Here is a 19,791-nt window from a genome sequence, read left to right on the forward strand (position 1 = left end):
AATCAGAGCCGAGGCGCTTCTTGTATGAATATGGAGGAAGGCGGGAGCGAAGTGGAGGGGAAGCTGGAGAGGAAAGGTGTGTCACGTCTTCTTTGCTGTTTCTGGAAGCTTTTGTGTAATTGGTTGGCTCTTCTTCCGATTACACCAATCGCAAGCTCTTCTCTGCTGAATTCTAACTGTGAAATTGAAAGTAGAGATGAGGGTGCAGCCAATGGGAAAAAAAAAGGGTACAGGAGCCAATCCTCCTGCGGCGTTTTGTGTCCTTGCCCAACAGGAAAAGGTGTTTCATGCGGAGGGGCGTTTCCCAGTCGCCAATGGGCGGGCGCCGGTGAAGCGGCGGAACCAATGAGCGCGAGACGTTGAATGACAGCTGTCCAATAGGGACCCTCAGTGCTAGTACGGTTTGCGGCTTAAGCGCCGCCGCGGTCTGAGGAATGTCAACTATTCAACATGGAGGCGGAGGTCGATAAGCTGGAACTGATGGTGAGTGTAAAATGAAGGAGATCTACTGGGTAGTTTATTCTTCCCCGATGGCCTCCAATGTGGAACGCAATTTGGAGTCGCCGGAAACCCTGGGCGGAGGAGGCTGGACTAGACTCGAGCTCCTCCTCCTGCACCAAAGGGAGTCGCCGCCGCCTGGTCTCTTAACCGCCGCGGGGGGAAGGGGTTACATCCGGGAAACTCGTGAAGGAAATGGCGGGAGATGCTGGGGGTCCGGGGCCTTTGGAATTCCTTGTTCCTCGCCCTCACCTTTCGCCTCTCAAGGAACTGTGGCTGGTGCAAACAGCGTTCTGTGTATTTCCACCAAAAAGACCTGACTGTAATGGTCTCTAAACGCCCCAAGAAGGGGAGAGGTTTTTCACAGTCCGAGAAAGGGGGATGGAGGGTGGGGAATAAACAGAGAAGGGGGGAGAGAAATCCCTTTAGGGCTGAAGCGTTCATATTCAGCCCAGGGCAGGCTGAGAAAGGATGCGAGAGTTGCGTGCACAACTTCCTAGCGGCCAAGGAAGCCCCTAGACCAGTTTGGCCCATCGGTGGGGGAGACGTGTGAGCCTTTGGAATCTCAACCACGAGCTTCTTTTCCTGGAGCGCGGGCGGGACCTGGGACGTGGGAGGCTCCGCTGCTCTGGAGTTGCCTAGTTTCATTCATTGTGAAAGTAGGGGGCGGGGGCGAATAATTGGGAAGGACTCCCGCGGCTGCTTGGCCTGCTCTAGGGCGCCAAACTGGAGGGCCGTACTAGTTTTTTCTTTGGATTCTTCCCTCACTTGTCCTCTTTATTCTCTCCCTCCCATCCCTAGACTACCGGCTGGATCGCCCGCGCTTTTTTCTTAGTTCCCTTGTTTTATCTTCAGTCCCTTTACCCCCAACGCATTACGAGTGTTTGGATTGGGCTGGCTTCCTTTAGAGTGGGGAAGTTGGAGAACGCACCCATCATCGAACTCCTGTCCGTTTTTTTGTTAAAGAAAAACAACAAGATTAAGTAAAAAAGCCAAAATCTCCATCACAATCCTCTCCTCCCTGCCATTCCTTGGCGTTACTCCTTAAGTACCATTTGTGCCTGTGCTACTCTTCTCCAAGCGGAACCTTGGGTCTCTTTAATATCTGCAACGTGTAGTGATCTTGGAAGACCCTCACCCCCAAGACCTTGCGAGACCTTGATATATCTTATTACTGTTTTCTTCTGATGTATTAATGAATTGTAGTGGCTCTCATATACAAAATTGACTTTCATTTGCTTCTAACGTTTTGAATTTTGATTTTCTTTGTGGGGTGTGTGTGTGGGAATTGGGAAGGTGAGAAATGGCAGCAAAGAAGGAAGAATTTCCTGCAGCTTTCCAAACCCTAAATAATGAACTTCTAGTTCAAAGTTTTGTTATTCTTATCATTAACTGTCTTTCAAAAAACAAAACAAAAAAACAGTATTAAGTATTGTAATTTGATTCTACCAACAGGCACAGATATTAACATTGTCTTGCCCATCTCCTCCATCATGAATTCCTCCCTCCAGATGGATATTTCTGCCTAATTGTAAGATGCTAAATGATACTAATTCTGCTTTTAACAGTTTTTTTTTTTCCCCTCTCAAGTTGGCTTTTAATTTTGAGGTACCAATGAAGCCTTTTTTGAAGTTTGCATTAGAGTCAATAGTCTCACAGGACATGTTTAAGATTGAACACATTTTATTTTAAGGGGAAAGCAATTACGTGTACATCTTGAAAAAAAAGTAGGTTTTAGAAAATTATGAGGTAGCCAGACTCGAACTTTTAGGTGTTTGAATGATGGGGTAGTTTTTAAAAATTCTTTTTATGAGAGGAAGAGAAGAAAACAGATCTTCTTAAATTCCTTTTAACTAACTTAGTCATAACTTTTTTTTTTCCTGTTCAAATTATTAGTTTCTTTCCATAATCATTAGGGTTTAAAAATTGTATTTGAACAATTACACTTTTATTATTACTGCTTTGTACTGGCTGGGTAGTATAAGACCATACATCTCACCTTTAGATTTGCCATGTGCTTTTAGAAAAAAATGTTATATCTGTGAACTGGTTTATTTTCTAAGATTCCAAAGGTAAATGATTTCCTGTACAATCCTCTGAGTTTTGGGTTTATATTACCTGAATAAAGGATTTGTTGAGGAACCAATGTTGAATATTTAATAAGTGAAATAGAATACTTATTATCTAACTTTGAAAAGAAAGTACTTATCTTAATTTTTTAAGATATCAGACAAATATCCTGATCCTCTTAAGTTTAAAATTTTCATATATTTTTCTAGTTTTAACCTGATTCAGAAAATTAAACATTTGTTTTTTAAAATTTTATTTATTTTTTTCTTATTGCTTATCTGTTTTATACATATTAGTGTATACATGTCAATCCCAATCTGCCAATTTATCCCACCCCCCATTTCCCCCCTTGGTGTCCATATGTTTGTTCTCTACATGTGTCTCTATTTCTGCCTTGCAAACAGGTTCATCTGTACCATTTTTCTCGATTCCACATATATGCTTTAATGTATGATATTTTAAACAATGGAAAGTGTTTTTGCATCAGTCAACATTATTAATGGAGGAATAAACTCATTGTAGGGTAATCTTTGTTCTATAACTTTTTTCCCTTCACTTATTGACTGAGTGGTATTTGGCTAGTGTCTTTCTTTTGTGATACAGGTAGAGATTGTACACAAAAGGTAGTGCAATGTGATACTATGATACTATTTCTATTTCTGTGTTGACATCTGACTTCACAATGGTTTCTTACCAGTTAAAAGGTTAGAATGTTAATTGGCTTGAATCCAAGGAAACCTCTTAAATCTCAGAGCCGTCTCCTCCTCCCATTATTATTTTCTCTTTGATTTTTCTGCGCTTGAAGGAAATGGAGATGTTCCTCTTATATTTAAGATGTTTTAGGGGTTATCTGAAATTTTAAAATCCCCTTTCATAGCATTCAGTTAAGTAGCTCTAATGGTATCCTGTTTACGAGACATTGATTCCCTGGAAGTCTGTGAACTCTTGATATAAGATGGTAAGTGCTTTTTATATTGTAGTTTAGATTCGAGAGAGATAGGGTTTATAGAAATTGGGAAATATTATTTCACTTTTCATTTATTTTCTTTGGTAATCTTACTCAAAAGGCTAGTTTTATATGGCAGTTAATCGGTCAATTGCTATGGAGGAGCTAACCAACACATCTCATGACAGAAATATTTTCACAACTTTGCCTTAAGTAGTAATTATAACCTGTTAATACCAGTCCTGAGGTATTAACAATACCCATGTGAATAACTTATACAGCTTATAACATATTTACAAAATTCCTTTCTACATCTATGCATGTTTTCAGTTTGCATATTAATCATAGGTTAGTCGTCAAAAACCAATACCACTTTGATATTTAAATCCTAGTCTTCTTTTTTTTTTCTTTAACATTGATATAAATGTTCTTAGGTTTTGGATGTCTTCTGTCCAAAGAGGCAACCCTTCTTTGTATTCTTTTCACTCTGAAGCTTCAACTGATGCAAGATGCTCTTGTGTGTCTTTCCTACCTATTACTGCTGACGAATGCTCTGACTTTATTGCACTACTGTACTTTACAGCTAGCAGTGCAATAGTATTGTCAAAGCATCTGAAAGCAGAATGTACACCAGAATTTTGGTTCTTGCCTTACATCTTTCTTCAGTGTCTGTGAGTAATTTACCACAACCTTTGTTGCTGAAAACTATATAATTTTATTACAAAGTATATGTTTTAGAAAGTTATAATTTGAAAAAAAATGTTTTCAACTAATTAAAAATTCACCACTGTAATGCATTATGAAACACATTGAGAGGATACATTTTATAGCTAAAGTTGTTATGGCTTGTCTAAACAAGTAGTACTTTGTCATTTGCTTTCTGTTACAGATTTGGATAGGTTCTGACAAATCTCAGGTTTTCTTTAATTGAGTTTGAAGATGAATTAGTATGTGATGAATACAATCTTTGCTGTATATTTCCTGTGGTAACCTGCCTCAAATCTTAAGTGGTGTTAATTTTGTGTATTGTATAGTAAATGCTTGAGTTTAAAACTTTAGAATGCATGTCTTAATGTTCTTTTTGTAATTATGAGATATAATAAAATGTGACTCCATCACTTGTTTTTTTGTAATCAGTTTGAGATAATTTGCATAGAGTAAAACTCAACAGTTTTAGTTGTACAATTTCATGAGTTTTGATAAATGTGTACAGTCATGTAACCACCACCACCAGTCATGATATAGAACATTTCCCTCACCATAAAAAGTTCCCTTATGACCCTTTGCAGTAAACCTCCCAAACTCCCTGGCAGCCACAGACCTCTAGTTTTGCCTTTCCTAGAAGTTCGTAAAAATGAAATCATATACACAAACCTTCTAGCCTTTCGTGTCTGGCTTCTTGCACTTAGCATAATGCTTTTAAGATTTACCCATGTTGTTGCATGTATTAGGAGTTGGACCATTTTTATTGACGAGTAGTATTCCATTGTCTAGAATGTCACAAATTGTTTATCCTTTCACCAGATTATGGAATCGTTAATTGAAGATTTTGCCTATTATGAATAGTTGTTCTAAACATTATAATACAAGTCTTTATGTGGACATAATGTTTTCATTTCTCTTGGGCAGCATGATAAAAGTATGATTGATCTTAAAAGAAACTGCTAAAATCTTTTTCAAAGCTCTGTATTAGGGTTCCAGTTTCTCTAAGTCCTCACCAACACTTGGTACTATTGTCAGTCTTCTTCATTTTAGCCATTCTAGTAGGTGTGTAGTGGTATCTCATTATAGTTTCAATTTGCATTTCCTTAATGGCTAATGGTATTGAACATCTTTTCATGTGCTTATTTGAAGTTGGTATATCTTCTTTAGTGAATATCTGTTAAAATCTTTTGCCTATTTTCAAATTGAGTTGTCTGTCTTTTTATTATTACAAGAGTCCTTTGATTTTATCTATTTGCCTTCTCCCTTAAAATTTTTTGATGGAGTCCAGTTTATACATTTTATTCTTCTATGGTTTATGCCTTCTGTGTTCTATCTAAGAATTCTTTGCTTAACTCGAGGTCACAAATGTTTTCTTCTAGAAGATTTATAGTTTTAGTTTTTACATTTAGATCTCAGTCCATTTTGAGTTAACTTTTGTTAGGAAGCCTTGAAATCATCTAGTATAAGGCTTCACCCATTGCTCTTGTTTTCTAAAACTTTTAAATTAATTTACATTTCCACATAATTTTTCTGTCAATTTCTATAAAAAAAAAGAGGTGTACTGGGATTATGTTGAATCTAAAGAACAATTTGGGGAGAATCGCTATCTTAACAATATTGAGCCTTCTGATACGTGAACATTATCTCTCCATTAATTAGGTCTTTTAAAATTTCTCTCAACAGTGTTTTGCAGTTTTCAGTTTATAGGTCTTACTTACTTTTTTTTATAACCTGCTTAGTGTGATTTTTTTAAATTAATTAATTAATTTTTGGCTGTGTTGGGTCTTCGTTGCTGCATGCGGGCTTTCTCTAGTTGCAGCAAGCTGGGGCTACTCTTCATTGTGGTGCACAGGCTTCTCATTGCAGTGGCTTCTCTTGTTGTGGAGCACGGGCTCTGGGGGCACGGGCTTCAGTAGTTGTTGTTCCCTGGCTCAGTAGTTGTGGCACACGGGCTTAGTTGCTCCGTGGTATGTGGGATCTTCCTGGACCAGGGCTTGAACCTGTGTCCCCTGCATTGGCAGGCGGATTCTTAACCACTGCACCACCAGGGAAGTCCTAAATAAGTCAATTCTTGGTTCTTTAATTCATTGTTTTTGTTCTCATTTTATAAATGAGGAAATAATCTCAGTTTTCACTTAAGATTTTCATGTAGTGATTAGTGACTGTAAAATAAATTTAGCTTTTCAGAACAATTTATTTTTGTTAGGAGATGTGAGAGTTGTAGTAGTTCTTATTAATTCCTCCTCTCCTCTCTGTAATTTCTCCAATTTTAGATGATAGTACTTCATACTTTCTTTTGGTAAGTGTTACTAGGGCAGGCTGGTACCAGAGGCTAGAGATATTAAGGAACTTATCTGGGAGACATGGCTAAATACATTGAGACAGATGCCATGATGGGATAAGTAAATGTCAGTTGTTGTGGGGGCACATTGGAAAGAGGCACCTAACCTGGGGAAGGATTCTTGTTAGAGGTGAGAGGTAATCTGAGACTGGAAGGATGAGTAGGGATTAGCCAGTGAAGGAAACAGAAAACTTTCCAGGCAAAGGAAACAGTGCATGTGAAAGTACAGAGGTGTTGCACAAGTGGGGGAAACCGCAAGTTGTCAGTACAGTTTTGAGATGGGGGGCAGGGGGGTTGAGATGAAGAACTAGTAAAATCAATTCTAGCTATTAAGTTGAAAACCTCCACCACACTTCCTTTATTACATTCTAAACATTTAAAATTATTGTAAATATTCATGTTCTGTAGTAATTATGAACCTATGTTCCTTAATTAAAAAAAAAATCTTATAAACACCCAGTTAAGGTTTTGGATAAAATATAGGGAAATTTAATGACTTCTGATAAAATTATATATTGATTTCTGTGTTCAGAATATAAACACCCAGTTAAGGTTTTGGATAAAATATAAACATATTACATATAAACACCCAGTTAAGGTTTTGGATAAAATATAGGGAAATTTAATGCCTTCTGATAAAATTATATATTGATTTCTGTGTTCTACACTCTTTATTGCTCTATTTATAAGGCATAGGATACCATAAATAACAGAGAAGTCTTTAAAAAAAAAAATAATGAAAAGGAGGACTTCCCTGGTGGCACAGTGGTTAAGAATCCACCTGCCAACGCAGGAGACAAAGAGTTCGATCCCTGGTCCGGGAAGATCCCACATGCCATGGAGCAACTAAGCCTGTGTGCCACAACTACAGAGCCTGCGCTCTAGAGCCCGCAAGCCACAACTACTGAGCCCACGTGCCACAACTACTGAAGCCTGCACGCCTAGAGCCCGTGCTCCGCAACAAGAGAAGCCACTGCAATGAGAAGCCTGTGCACTGCAATGAAGAGAAGCCCCCACTCAGCAACACAGCCCCAACGATGAAGACCCAAAGCAGCCCAAAATAAAATTTTTAATTAATTAAAAAAAAAAGACTATGTTGTATAGTCTAGATTCTTTTTTTAAAAATGTATTTATTATTTATTTATTTAGTTTTGGCTGCGTTGGGTCTATGTTGATGCGTGTGGGCTTTCTCTAGTTGTGGCAAGCGGGGGCTACTCTTCGTTGCGGTGCGCGGGCTTCTCGTGGCGGTTGCTTCTCTTGTGGAGCACGGGCTCTAGGTGTGTGGGCTTCAGTAGTTGTGGCACACGGGCTCAGTAGTTGTGGCTCGTGGGCTCTAGAGAGCAGGCTCAGTAGTTGTGGCGCACGGGCTTAGTTGCTCTGCAGCATGTGGGATCTTCCTGGACCAGGGATCGAACCCTTTGTCCCCTGTGTTGGCAGGTGGATTCTTAACCACTGTGCCACCAGGGAAGTCCCTATTCTAGATTCTTTTGTAGGTATATTTTTATTTTTTCTAAACCAGGTTCATTCTATATATTATGAAAATCAAAATCTATCCCTGTAGTCTATTATGTGTCCATAGCACAGTTAACATAAATAACCTAAGATCCTGAAAGCTTAAAAAAAGTTAAGTAGACTACTTTAACTGATAAAGTCAGGCTCATGTGTACTACTCTCTTAATTGTTACATAAAAGTCTGCAGATTAGGAAGTGATGAACCTGAAACTTCACACTTTCTTCTGCTTTGATGTTGTTATTTGCCTGAAATAACATGTCTGTAACTGGGTGCTTGTGCATATTGCTGCTTATCTGTTTCAGACAAGCATAGACATGTGTTTGTTCTCTCTGGAAGAGAGTGGATAATAGTCAACTCTCTGGCAGAAATATACAAAAAACCAATTTTGACTGTGTAGACATTAGAGGTGGCGCTCAACTGGTTAAGAGCTTGAAATATTTATTAAAACAGGCTTTAGAATGTTGTTGGATTCCCAGGCTGTTCTTTCAAATGAATAAATGTTCTTTAATCTATTCCCTTTTTTCACTGCATATTAAAAACCAGGGATATAGAAGTGAAAAGACAAGTCTCTTGCCAGCAAGAAACTTGAAATCAAATGGTGACACTACCATGCAAACAAATGATTGTAATATAAGACATGACTTGGTAAACTTTATCCATGAAAAAAATAAAATGAGAATAGATAAAGGTGTTTCTAAACCTGTATTGGAGAGATGGGAATGTAAGGAAAGGGGTGCTTTAAGTAGTTTCTTTGGTTGATAATACAGCTAACCTAGATCTAGGAGTGTTAAGATACCTAATTTGCCGTTAAAACAATGTTTCTATGGAAAATGTATTTCTAAGCCTAGCCACTGAGTCCAGAACATACCTCTACCAACTCCTCTCATCAGAGGCAAGGCTGCCGTATTTTCCCCCTTCATTTCCCTGTGTTTTGATGTTGAGACAGGCTGTCTCAGAAGACGATGTGTTTGGAGCTGGTCCTTTTGAAAGGGAGCATTTTTGTGGCAGTGGGAATCTATGGGTTTTTGTAAAGAGGAAATGTTTTTTTAAACTGTACTGCAATTATGTTCTTTTCTCCTTGCTGCCAAATACTTGAGTGGTATGTCATACAGTGTGCCTTTTATCTAAAGCCTTAAGCTTATCATAATAAAAACTAGTATGACGGAATGTTGTGTTTGTGAAATATGTGGCATGCTCTCTAAAACTCTAAATTATTTCCTGAAGTATTTTTTTCCCATTTGTACAGTATCATCCTTACAATCCCAGTCTTCTTCCAAGGATGTCCAATTGGCAGAATGTAATTTGGTGGTCTTTGGGGCTTTAACATTGATTTCCATGGACTTTCCCCAGCTAAATTGCATATTTCATTTACCACTCTTAGGATTGATATAAAACTTTTCCCATTTATTTTTATTACTGATTTAGAGAAAAACTGTGAATATGAAATATGAATGTCTTGGGCTTTAAAAAATTCACTAGTTTTATTTTAAATATTCTAATATGCCTAAAAATAAGACAGGTAGCTAAAACTAATTAAACAGCAACCTCATTGTTTACAAGGCTTCCAATGTGAATGAAGTTTAGCAATATCATTTTGTTCCATTAATCAGACACTAATGAGTTTTGGAGACTGTCATAATTGGTCAGTAAATTTCCTACCGTGTAACTAGAAATTTTCCTGTTTATCACCAGATCCTAGAACCCTATCGATATTGTCTCTGCTGTGTAAATAGTTCTGAGTAGTGCAATATTGCTTATAGGGTTTTGGTGTTTGGGAAGAACAATGGGCAGGTTGCAGAAATGATGCAGCTGAAACTGAAGCAACAGTCATCTTTGTTTAGGAAGAAAACAAATAGTAGAAGCTACTTTTCAATACATACATTAAAATCTGAAACTCAAAGGTCAAATTTTTTTTTTTTTATTTATTTTTGGCTGCATTGGGTCTTCGTTGCTGTGCGCGGGCTTTCTCTAGCTGCGGCCAGTGGGGGCTAGCTACTCTTTGTTGTGGTGCACAGGCTTCTCATTGCGGTGGCTTCTCTTGTTGCAGAGCACGGGCTCGAGGCACGCAGCTTCAGTAGTTGTGGCATGCGGGCTTCAGTAGTTGTGGCATGCGGGCTTCAGTAGTTGTGGCTCGCAGGCTCTAGAGTGCAGGCTCAGTAGTTGTGGCGCACGGGCTTAGTTGCTCTGAGGCATGTGAGATCTTCCCAGACCAGGCCTCCAACCTGTGTCCCCTGGATTGGCAGGCGGATTCTTAACCACTGCACCACCAGGGAAGCCCCAAGTTTTTATATATTAGGAAAAAGAAACACTTTCATTAATTTTAACATTTTAACAAATTAAACTTTGGTTTATTTGTGGTATAATGATATAATAGAAGTTTAGTGTTGAAAGGGACTAGATTTCCATCTCTCTCATTTAATAGGAGAGACTCAGAGGGAAGGTACTGGAGGCCACATAGCTGGTTAGTGAGACCAGAACTAGAACTTCTGCCACATATCTCAATCCTCTTATTTTCTTTTCTTCTGTACCAGACTACCAGGTTATATTCAGAGAGAATTTTTTAATGGACTAACTGCAGAGATATTAGATTTAAAACTTAAAAAAAACTGTTTAAATTTAATATTAGGTAAAGTCTTTACATTTTTCCCCCATCTATGTGATTCTTATTGGATTTAATGTCATGTATAACTTTGGTCTAACTACATAAAAACAGAGTAATGAAAATAGAACTAGAGGGAAGTCACTTAGACTATTTCTTCATTTATAAAATGAGGGGTTCAGATCAGAGAATCTTCATTGTTTTTCTCTTTCTCAACATTGCATTGGCACCCTTTTTCCTTTTTTGTCCCCTGCTTAATCCACAGCCCACTGACTTCGCTAATAAGTAAATACTTCCCCTAGGTTTTATCACAAAATGTTCTGTTCAGTTCTTCAAGGAGGATAACATTCTACTCTCAAACTGTTTTTCCTCTTTTAAAAAAGTTTTAAAATTGTGGTTAAATACACATAAAATTTACCATTTTAGGCATTTAAAATGTAAAGAACTCAGCAGTGTTAAGTACATTCTCATCATTGTGCAACCATCACCACCATCCATCCCCAGAACTTCATCTTTCCAAACTGAAACTCCACATGTTAAACAATAACTCCCTATTCCCTGTACCCCCTGTCTTTTAAAATCTGTTTAAAATTCTATTTGTTCTCTGAAATATTTTCCAAATAGAAGTGTGGGTATATTACTTAAAGGGGGGATGGAAATTTTTTTAAAAACCTTTTGAAAGCAGTGGTATACATATAAGTGCAGCTGTGGTGGGAAAGTGGGAAGTCCTGAATTTTAGCATTTGCCAGTTTCCCTGGTGTATGTATTTCCATCCTAGCCGAGTTTAAGCTATCAGCATGATGTCACTGAAAATGGAGTTGGAAAGACATGCAATAGTAGCATGTGATATATTTCTACTGTATAGATATGATAGACCTCAAGAGCATAGATAAGAGTAAAATATAGTAAAATAACTAGGAAGTTATGGTTTTTGTGTATATATTTGTTTTTAATTATTTAGTTGTAAATTTAATAATTTAATTTTTAGTGATGGCTGTGTTTAACAATTGGCTTGCAAAAATTCCTAAAAATTTAGCCGGCTCCATCATGCCATTGATTGGAAGCACACTCTTTGGTATCATTTATTTATTCATTCATTCATTCATTCATTCATTTAGCTGTGCTGGGTCTTAGTTGCAGAACGCGGGATTTTAGTTGTGGCATGTGGGATCTTGTAGTTGTGCAATGTGGGATCTAGTTCCCTGACCAGGGATTGAACATGGGCCCCCTGCACTGGGAGCGCCGAGTGATAACCACTGGACCACCAGGGAAGCCCCTGGTATCTTATTAAAATATAAAAACTTAAGGGAAGGAACCACTTCTTTTTGGTACTATTGGTGATTTTAGTACGTTGTGGACCCCCAGGTATTACGTGAAGCCATAGCTGAAACCACTCCCTTGAAGAGAAGACATTGTTAAATGGACTGTGGGATTATACTAGATAAATTTAAGCAGAACTAAAATATCAAGTTAAAAAACATTGGGCTTCCCTGGTGGCGCAGTGGTTGAGAGTCCGCCTGCCGATGCAGGGGACACGGGTTCGTTCCCTGGTCAGGAGGATCCCACATGCCGCGGAGCGGCTGGGTCTGTGAGCCAGGGCCGCTGAGCCTGTGTGTCCGGAGCCTGTGCTCCGCAACGGGAGAGGCCACAACAGTGAGAGGCCCGCATACCGCAAACAAACAAACAAACAAAAATATATAGGCTTGGGCCTTCCCTGGTGGCACAGTGTTAAGAATCCGCCTGCCAATGCAGGGGACATGGGTTCGAGCCCTGGTCCTGGAAGATCCCACATGCCGCAGAGCAACTAAGCCCGTGTGCCACAACTACTGAGCCTGCGCTCTAGAGCTCGTGAGGCACAACTACTTAGCCTGTGTGCCACAACTACTGAAGCCTGCTGCGCCTAGAGCCGGTGCTCCAAAACAGGAGAAGCCACCGCAATGAGACACCCGCGCACCACAACGAAGAGTAGCCCCCGCTCACCGCAGCTAGAGAAAGCCCACGCGCAACGAAGACCCAACACAGCCAAAAATAAATAAATTAATTAAAAAACACAAAAACATAGGCTTAAGAATATCTGTTCCATAAACAAGGACTCCTAGAATAGAGATTCTATTTTAAGGTAACTCTGGAGCAACAAATCCCATAATCCTAAGAATTTTGTGGTAACTTAGTAAGTTTTAAAAACTTTTATTTAAAATTATGCTTTAGCATGGTATACAGGCCTTGAATTATACATAAAGCTACAGAATTGTGGTCTACTTCAATAATTAAAACAAATCAGGTCTTCAATGTGTAGAGCCTTTGCTTTATTTGATTTGTTCTACCCCATCCCCTCCCCCTACTTTCCATCCACATGTCATACAGGTTAGTGTACTTTTTTATATAAAGGAAAAGACAATTCTTGAGCATATTTTAATGTGGGAATTATGCCAACAGGAATTTCTTTATATATACACACATACATATATAGTAATTACTAATATGCTTCAAGAAGTCTAATTATTGATAGATTTAATCATGGCAGCTAATAGAACAAGTATATATGACAAATGAAATGCCTCCGTTTTTGGAAAACATTATAAACACTTTTTAAATAGAGAACTTCTAGATTTGTTTTTCTGGCTCATAGCAACTCCTTGTCGTTAGAGATGCAAATCAGATACTGATTATTGGAAAATTTTTAAAAACAAAGACTGACTCTTTTCAATTTCTACTCTAGAAGTTTTTGGTTATAAAGATAGAATTTTATTAATTGCAAAGTTTTCCAATCAAATTTAGGCCAATGATGAGAAATTATTAGTGATGGAAGCTTTAGTTTATCTCTTTCTGAAATTCTGTTCAATAGTGACAGCTTCTGACTTCAGAAGCATTTTAACTTCTGAGAGCCATTTTTTCTTCCTCACTCTACCTTCCAAAGTAGAATCCTTGGTTTACTTTTTGTATAATAAAAATATCTGTATACTGCTTCTCATTGGATCTGAGAACTACTTTTAACAGTTTTTGTTGGTTTATACTTTTTCCATTAAGGCTCCAAATTTTCAAGAAGCAATCTTTATTCCAGAGCTTAAGTTGACAGAAAGGTCAGAAAATCTTCTCAGCTGTGGGCTATGAACAGGAGACCTTCCCTGAGGAAATCATGTTTTGCCTTTCACAGTAAACTCAAAGGATGGTGGTTGTTTCCCTGACAAATTCAAGGCAGTACATGCTTTAAGATCTAGTAAAAGATGTAGAATTCCCCCAAATTAAGAATAATTTGTAGATTATATCACATTCAGAAATAAACCACTTTTAACACCCTGATCTATATCCTTCCCAACGTTTCTCTGTGTACGCACAAGTATTTTACAGCCTATGGCAGTTTTCTGCTTTTTCTCTCTTAGAAGTTTACTGCAGATCAAGGTCTCACGCTAGGACCCAGGTTAAATAAATTGGAGTTATTCGGACTGCTACTCCTGTATTAATGTAGCTTTTTTTGTGTAATTTATGACTCTTTAAGCCTTCCAATTTTGGTCTGTGTGGCACATATTTGTAGTTCTTTGGTTAATGGGGTTGCAAATTATGTTAACAGCCGGAGTATCCCTGAAAATAAATTTGTTCAGTGTTTTAATTTGAAACCACATATCCTACCAGAGAGTGTTATTTGATGAGAGTGTTAGTAACCTTAGGGAATTCTTGAAGCCATTGCTAGTTCTTAATAGAGCATGGGTATTCTAGATCAGGGGTCCCCAACCCCCTGTTAGGAACCAGGCTGCACAGTAGGTGAGCACAGTAGGAGGTGTGCGGTGGGCGAGCGAAGCTTCATCTGCGGATCCCTTGCATTACAGCCTGAACCATCTCCTATCCCCACCCCCGCCCACTCCCCCATTCCGTGGAAAAATCATCTTCCACAAAACCGGTCCCTGTGTCAAAAAGGTTGGGGACCAATGTTCTAGATGATGGAGGTTCTGTATACTTTTCTATTTCCATATTTTCAAAATCAGTGTATATCATATTAAAATATGTGAAAATATAAAGAAAAAAGAATACAGTATCATGTTTAGTAATACATCTTCTAGTTCATGAAATAATTATTTCTGCTGATCTTTAGTTCCAGAAGGCTGACTCTGATCTGGATTACATTCAGTACAGGCTGGAATATGAAATCAAGACTAATTATCCTGATTCAGCAGGCAAGGTAATCTGAAAAAGAAATGTTTTTTTAACAGAATATTTTATTAAAAGATTTTCTGATAGTATTTCTAATAGTAGTAGATTATAACAATTACATTATTAAATTTATAGACTCTTTTTTGTGTTGGAAACTTGGTCACAGAATATTGGAGAGATTATACCCATAGTCAAGGAAATTTGTGGCTCCTCTTTTTTTTTTTAACCCATAAATAAGAATTATTGAGTCCAGAGGTGTAAACCACTATGGAAGCCTCTGAAATTCTGAGAGAATATAGATACCTCTAGGGCAGTGGTTAAATAAGAGGGGAGAAATCCTAGCAGTGATGATATTCTCTGAGGAAGATGATGATATACTATTAAATTCGTTACATGAACTGTGATTTTTGCATAAAATTATGTACTTAGTTATTTCTAAGTTTAGGTTGATTAGAAATATTATCTGTTTATATGCCATAAATTATAACTACATGTATACACGCCTATCTATAGAGATAAAGCAGACAATTTTTAAGCATTGTCTGCTAAAATTAATTTAGCACTTAAAATATTAATTTACCACTTAAATCATTAATGTTTATCTTTTATAGCATTTGCTAGCAGACAAGAAATATCATATTTTCCTGTTTCTCAAAAAATTTATACAATTAAAATTTGGGAGGAATTGAGTGGAAGTGCAAATTAAAATAACGTTTTATATAAAATTGGGAAAGCATTGTGAATGTTCAGTTTTTACTGCTTTACATGAAATAATGGAATGCCAGGATTCTATGGGAGTACAGTTTTAACTGTTCTACCTCCTTAACTGACTTGACTTTTTCTTTGTCTTTTCCTCTTTTCTCTTTTACTGAAGAACAACCAACCAATTCTGGTCCAGTGGTACCACCTAATTGACTGGCCAAAGCACTCATCTGAGTCAGTATCTTTCGAGTACCATGTGGAAAACATTTCATGTGGGGCTTCCCCTTTTCTTCCACCTTCCATCTCTCATTTTAGTTACACTTCCAGTTGTTTTTCTCTTCTACAACTTTTTTTTTTTAAACAGCTTTATTGACCTATGATTCACATACCATGAAATTCACCCTTTTAAAGTATACAGTTCAGTGGTTTTTAGTATATTTAGTTCATTGGAATTTTTAGTAATTTAGTATACTGTACAGCCATCATCACAATAAATAGTTGAATATTTTCATCACCTCAAAAAGAAACCCATACCCATTAGCTGTTTCTCCCCATTAACAACCACTTCTCCTGCCCCTGGCCAGCTCCCAACAACTACTAATCCACTTTCTGTCTCTGAAAACTCTACAGATTTGCTGTCTGAACATTTCATATAAATGGAATCATACAATATGTGGCCTTTTATGTCTGGTTTCTTTCACTTAGCATGTTTTTTTTTTTTTAATTGACATATAGTTGATTTACAGTGTTTCAGGTGTACAGCAAAGTGATTCAGTTTTACATACACACATATATATATATATTCTTTTTCAGATTCTTTTCCATTATAGGTTATTACAAGATATTGAGTATAGTTCCCTGTGCTATACAGTAGGTCGTTGTTATCTATTTTATATACAGCAGTATATATCCGTTAATCCCAAATTTCCAATTTATCCCTCCCCTGCCTCTTCCCCTTTGGTAACCGTAAGTTTGTTTCCCATGACTGTGAGTCTGTTTCTGTTTTGTAAATAAGTTCATTTGTATCATTTTTTTTTAGATTCCACATATAACTGGTATCATGATATGTCTTTCTCTTTCTGACTTCACTTAGTATGATAATCTCTAGATCCATCCATGTTGCTGCAAATGGCATTATTTCATTCTATTTTATGGATGAGTAGTATTCCATTGTATACATATACCACATCTTCTTTATCCATTCATCTGTCGATGGACATTTAGGTAGCTTTCATGTCGTGGCTATTGTAAATAGTCCTGCTATGAACATTGGGGTCCATGTATCTTATTTTTATTTTTTGGGGTTCGCGGGCCTCTCACTGCCGTGGCCTCTCCCGTTGCGGAGCACAGGCTCCTGACGCGCAGGCTCAGCGGCCATGGCTCACGGGCCCAGCAGCTCCACGGCATGTGGGATCTTCCCGGACCGGGGCACGAACCCGTGTCCCCTGCATTGGCAGGCGGACTCTCAACCACTGCGCCACCAGGGAAGCCCTTTTTTTTTTTTTTAAAGAAGATGTTGGGGGGAGGAGTTTATTAATTAATTAATTAATTATTGCTATGTTGGGTCTTCGTTTCTGTGCGAGGGCTTTCTCGAGTTGTGGCAAGTGGGGGCCACTCTTCATCGCGGTTCGTGGGCCTCTTACTATCACGGCCTCTCTTGTTGCGGAGCACAAGGCTCCAGACATGCAGGCTCAGTAGTTGTGACTCACGGGCCTAGTTGCTGGACCAGGGCACGAACCCGTGTCCCCTGCATCGGCAGGCGGACTCTCAACCACTGCGCCACCAGGGAAGCCCTCTTTTTTTTTTTTTTTTAAATTAATTAATTTATTTTTGGCTGCATTGGGTCTTTGTTGCTGCACGCAGGCTTTCTCTAGTTGTGGCGAGCAGGGGCTACTCTTTGTTGCAGTGCGCGGGCTTCTCGTTGCAGTGGCTTCTCTTGTTGCAGAGGGAGCATGGGCTCTAGGCGTGTGGGCTTCAGTAGTTGTGGCACGTGGGCTTAGTAGTTGTGGCACACGGGCTTATTGGCTCTGCGGCATGTGGGATCTTCCTGGACCAGGGCTCGAACCCGTGTCCCCCGCATTGGCAGGCGGATTCTTAACCACTGTGCCACCAGGGAAGTCCTGTAGGTTCTTTTAAATTTAGTAACACAACTAATGGCATGTTTCCTTTTGTTTCTTTCAAAATACTTAGTTTTTTGCTCACATGTTGGCTTTTCTTCTTCCTCATCACTAGCACTGTCATAACCAGAACACTTCTTGTATATTTTTGTGAGCTACCAAAAGTGATCACCCACTTATAATAAATAAAACCCTAAAACGAACTGAAATGTTATAGGCACAAAATTAAATAAAGTGCAGAATAGTTTGCAAACACTAATAAAAGAACACGGTGGCTCCCAAGAAGCCAGTCACTCAAAACAGGCTGTGTGCACAATAATGTTTTCCTCTGTGGTGTGGTGCTAAGTCCTAAAATCACGTTTCCTGAGTTAATCATTGCCATCTCAATTTTACTAGACCCAGTTACTGTCACAAAACACGTAGTATGGGTAATTGACTAACTACCCTACGTTAACTCTTAGCTCTATGGCTGTTTATTCCTTACACCTTATTCACCAATTCCTTCTTTTTTCCTAGTTTGGGAGATCATCAGGATTAGTTCTTAACACATTTTTTTCCCCTATAAATTTGTATCAATATTTGGGGAATTCGTTATTCTTATGGTTTATATGTATAGTGATCAATTCACTACTGAGCTCCATTCTAAAGATCATTTATAATTGCCTGATCCCCTGCCATCTCACAGTTGATGTCCTCTACCCTCAAATCAATTTTCCTCCCAACCTGAAACTTTTATTTTTGTCAAATTAATTTTTATAAATAATTAGAAAAGTCACAGAAGTACATAGTTACAAATAGTAATTCCTTGTTTCACACTTATATTTCAGCATCTTCTTGTATTTACCTCTATATTTCTAAGTAGTATGCTTGTATTGCTATTTTTCCTCTGATCTGAAAAATCTACTGATTTCCTGGATACAAACTATTCTAGTTCAAATCCCAGCTCTGCATTGTGATCTTAGGCAAGTCACTTAACCTCTCTGTACTTAGTTTCCTCATCTATAAAATGGTTTATTACTGCCCACTTTGTAGGTTAAGAGAGAATAAAATTATATATATACATAATGTGTTTAGAACTGTTTGGTCCAGAATATGCGATATATTTTAGCTGTTATTATTAATAACTTCCTGTTATTGACGATAAAGATTAAATACTTTACTATCCATAAGTATCCTCATCTTCACAATTTCTGGATATATCATTCAGTATTTGTTTATATTATTATGTCTTAGTCTGTTTTGGGGGCTGCTGTAACAAAATAGTAGACTGGGTACTTTTTTTTTTTTTTTTTGCGGTACGCGGGCCTCTCACTGTTGTGGCCTCCCCCGTTGCGGAGCACAGGCTCCGGACGCGCAGGCCCAGCGGCCATGGCTCACGGGCCCAGCCGCTCCGCGGCACGCGGGATCCTCCCAGACCGGGGCACGAACCCGTATCCCCTGCATCGGCAGGCGGACTCTCTACCACTGCGCCACCAGGGAAGCCCTGGGGCCTTCTTTTGGGTTGCAGACTTTTGGTTGTATCCTTAAATGGCAGAAGGGGAAGATCTCTCTAAGGCCTCTTCTATCAGAGCACTAATCCCATTCGTGATGGCTGTACCCTCATAACATAATCACCTCTCAAAGATCCCACCTCTTAATTCCATCACCTTGGGGGTTAGGTTTCAACAAACGAATTTTGCAGGGACACATTCAGATCACAGTAATTATGGCTCTGCAAATATTGCTTTTATCCAAGTTGCGCAATATACTATGTTTGCTTTTCCTTTCTTACACAACTTGTTTTTCAGGAGCTAATAATTGCTTTCTTTTTTTCCCCTTCAATTTTCTTAGTTTTTCTATGCATTTATCATTAATTCAGCCTCAGACTTTTCTACCAGAACTGTTAAACTCCTGTCAACATTGTCAGACACATCACATGATCCCTAAGTTTCATTTTCTTCCACATCCCTTGTGTGCTGTCTGTCCTCTTGCTCCAATCTAACCTTCGGCTCTACAGGCTTCCTGCATGGCTGGGAATTTCTTTACCATAATTTTGGTAATTCCCTTTGTTTTACTCCCTTTAGTTTGGATCATATATTTCACTCTTTGAGATGTCAGATGTTTGAAAATGTATTTACTTAACCCTTATTTAATCCTTTAGTTGATGGATGGTTT

General features: G+C 38.4%; 1 protein-coding gene across 1 annotated transcript in view; it reads left to right on the forward strand.

Annotated features, from left to right (window-relative positions):
• Nucleotides 1-428: 428 nt before the first annotated feature.
• The window catches only part of LOC115866346 (SKA complex subunit 2), a 30,978-nt gene continuing 11,615 nt past the window's right edge, over nucleotides 429-19,791 (forward strand). Inside the window, exon 1 of the mRNA XM_060290774.1 lies at nucleotides 429-483. Within this exon, the coding sequence (XP_060146757.1) occupies nucleotides 451-483 (33 nt within the window). The 5' untranslated portion in view covers nucleotides 429-450. The remainder of the gene's footprint in view (nucleotides 484-19,791) is intronic.

This window comes from Globicephala melas, chromosome 20, assembly GCF_963455315.2.
Source record: "Globicephala melas chromosome 20, mGloMel1.2, whole genome shotgun sequence".
Lineage (NCBI taxonomy): Eukaryota > Metazoa > Chordata > Mammalia > Artiodactyla > Delphinidae > Globicephala > Globicephala melas.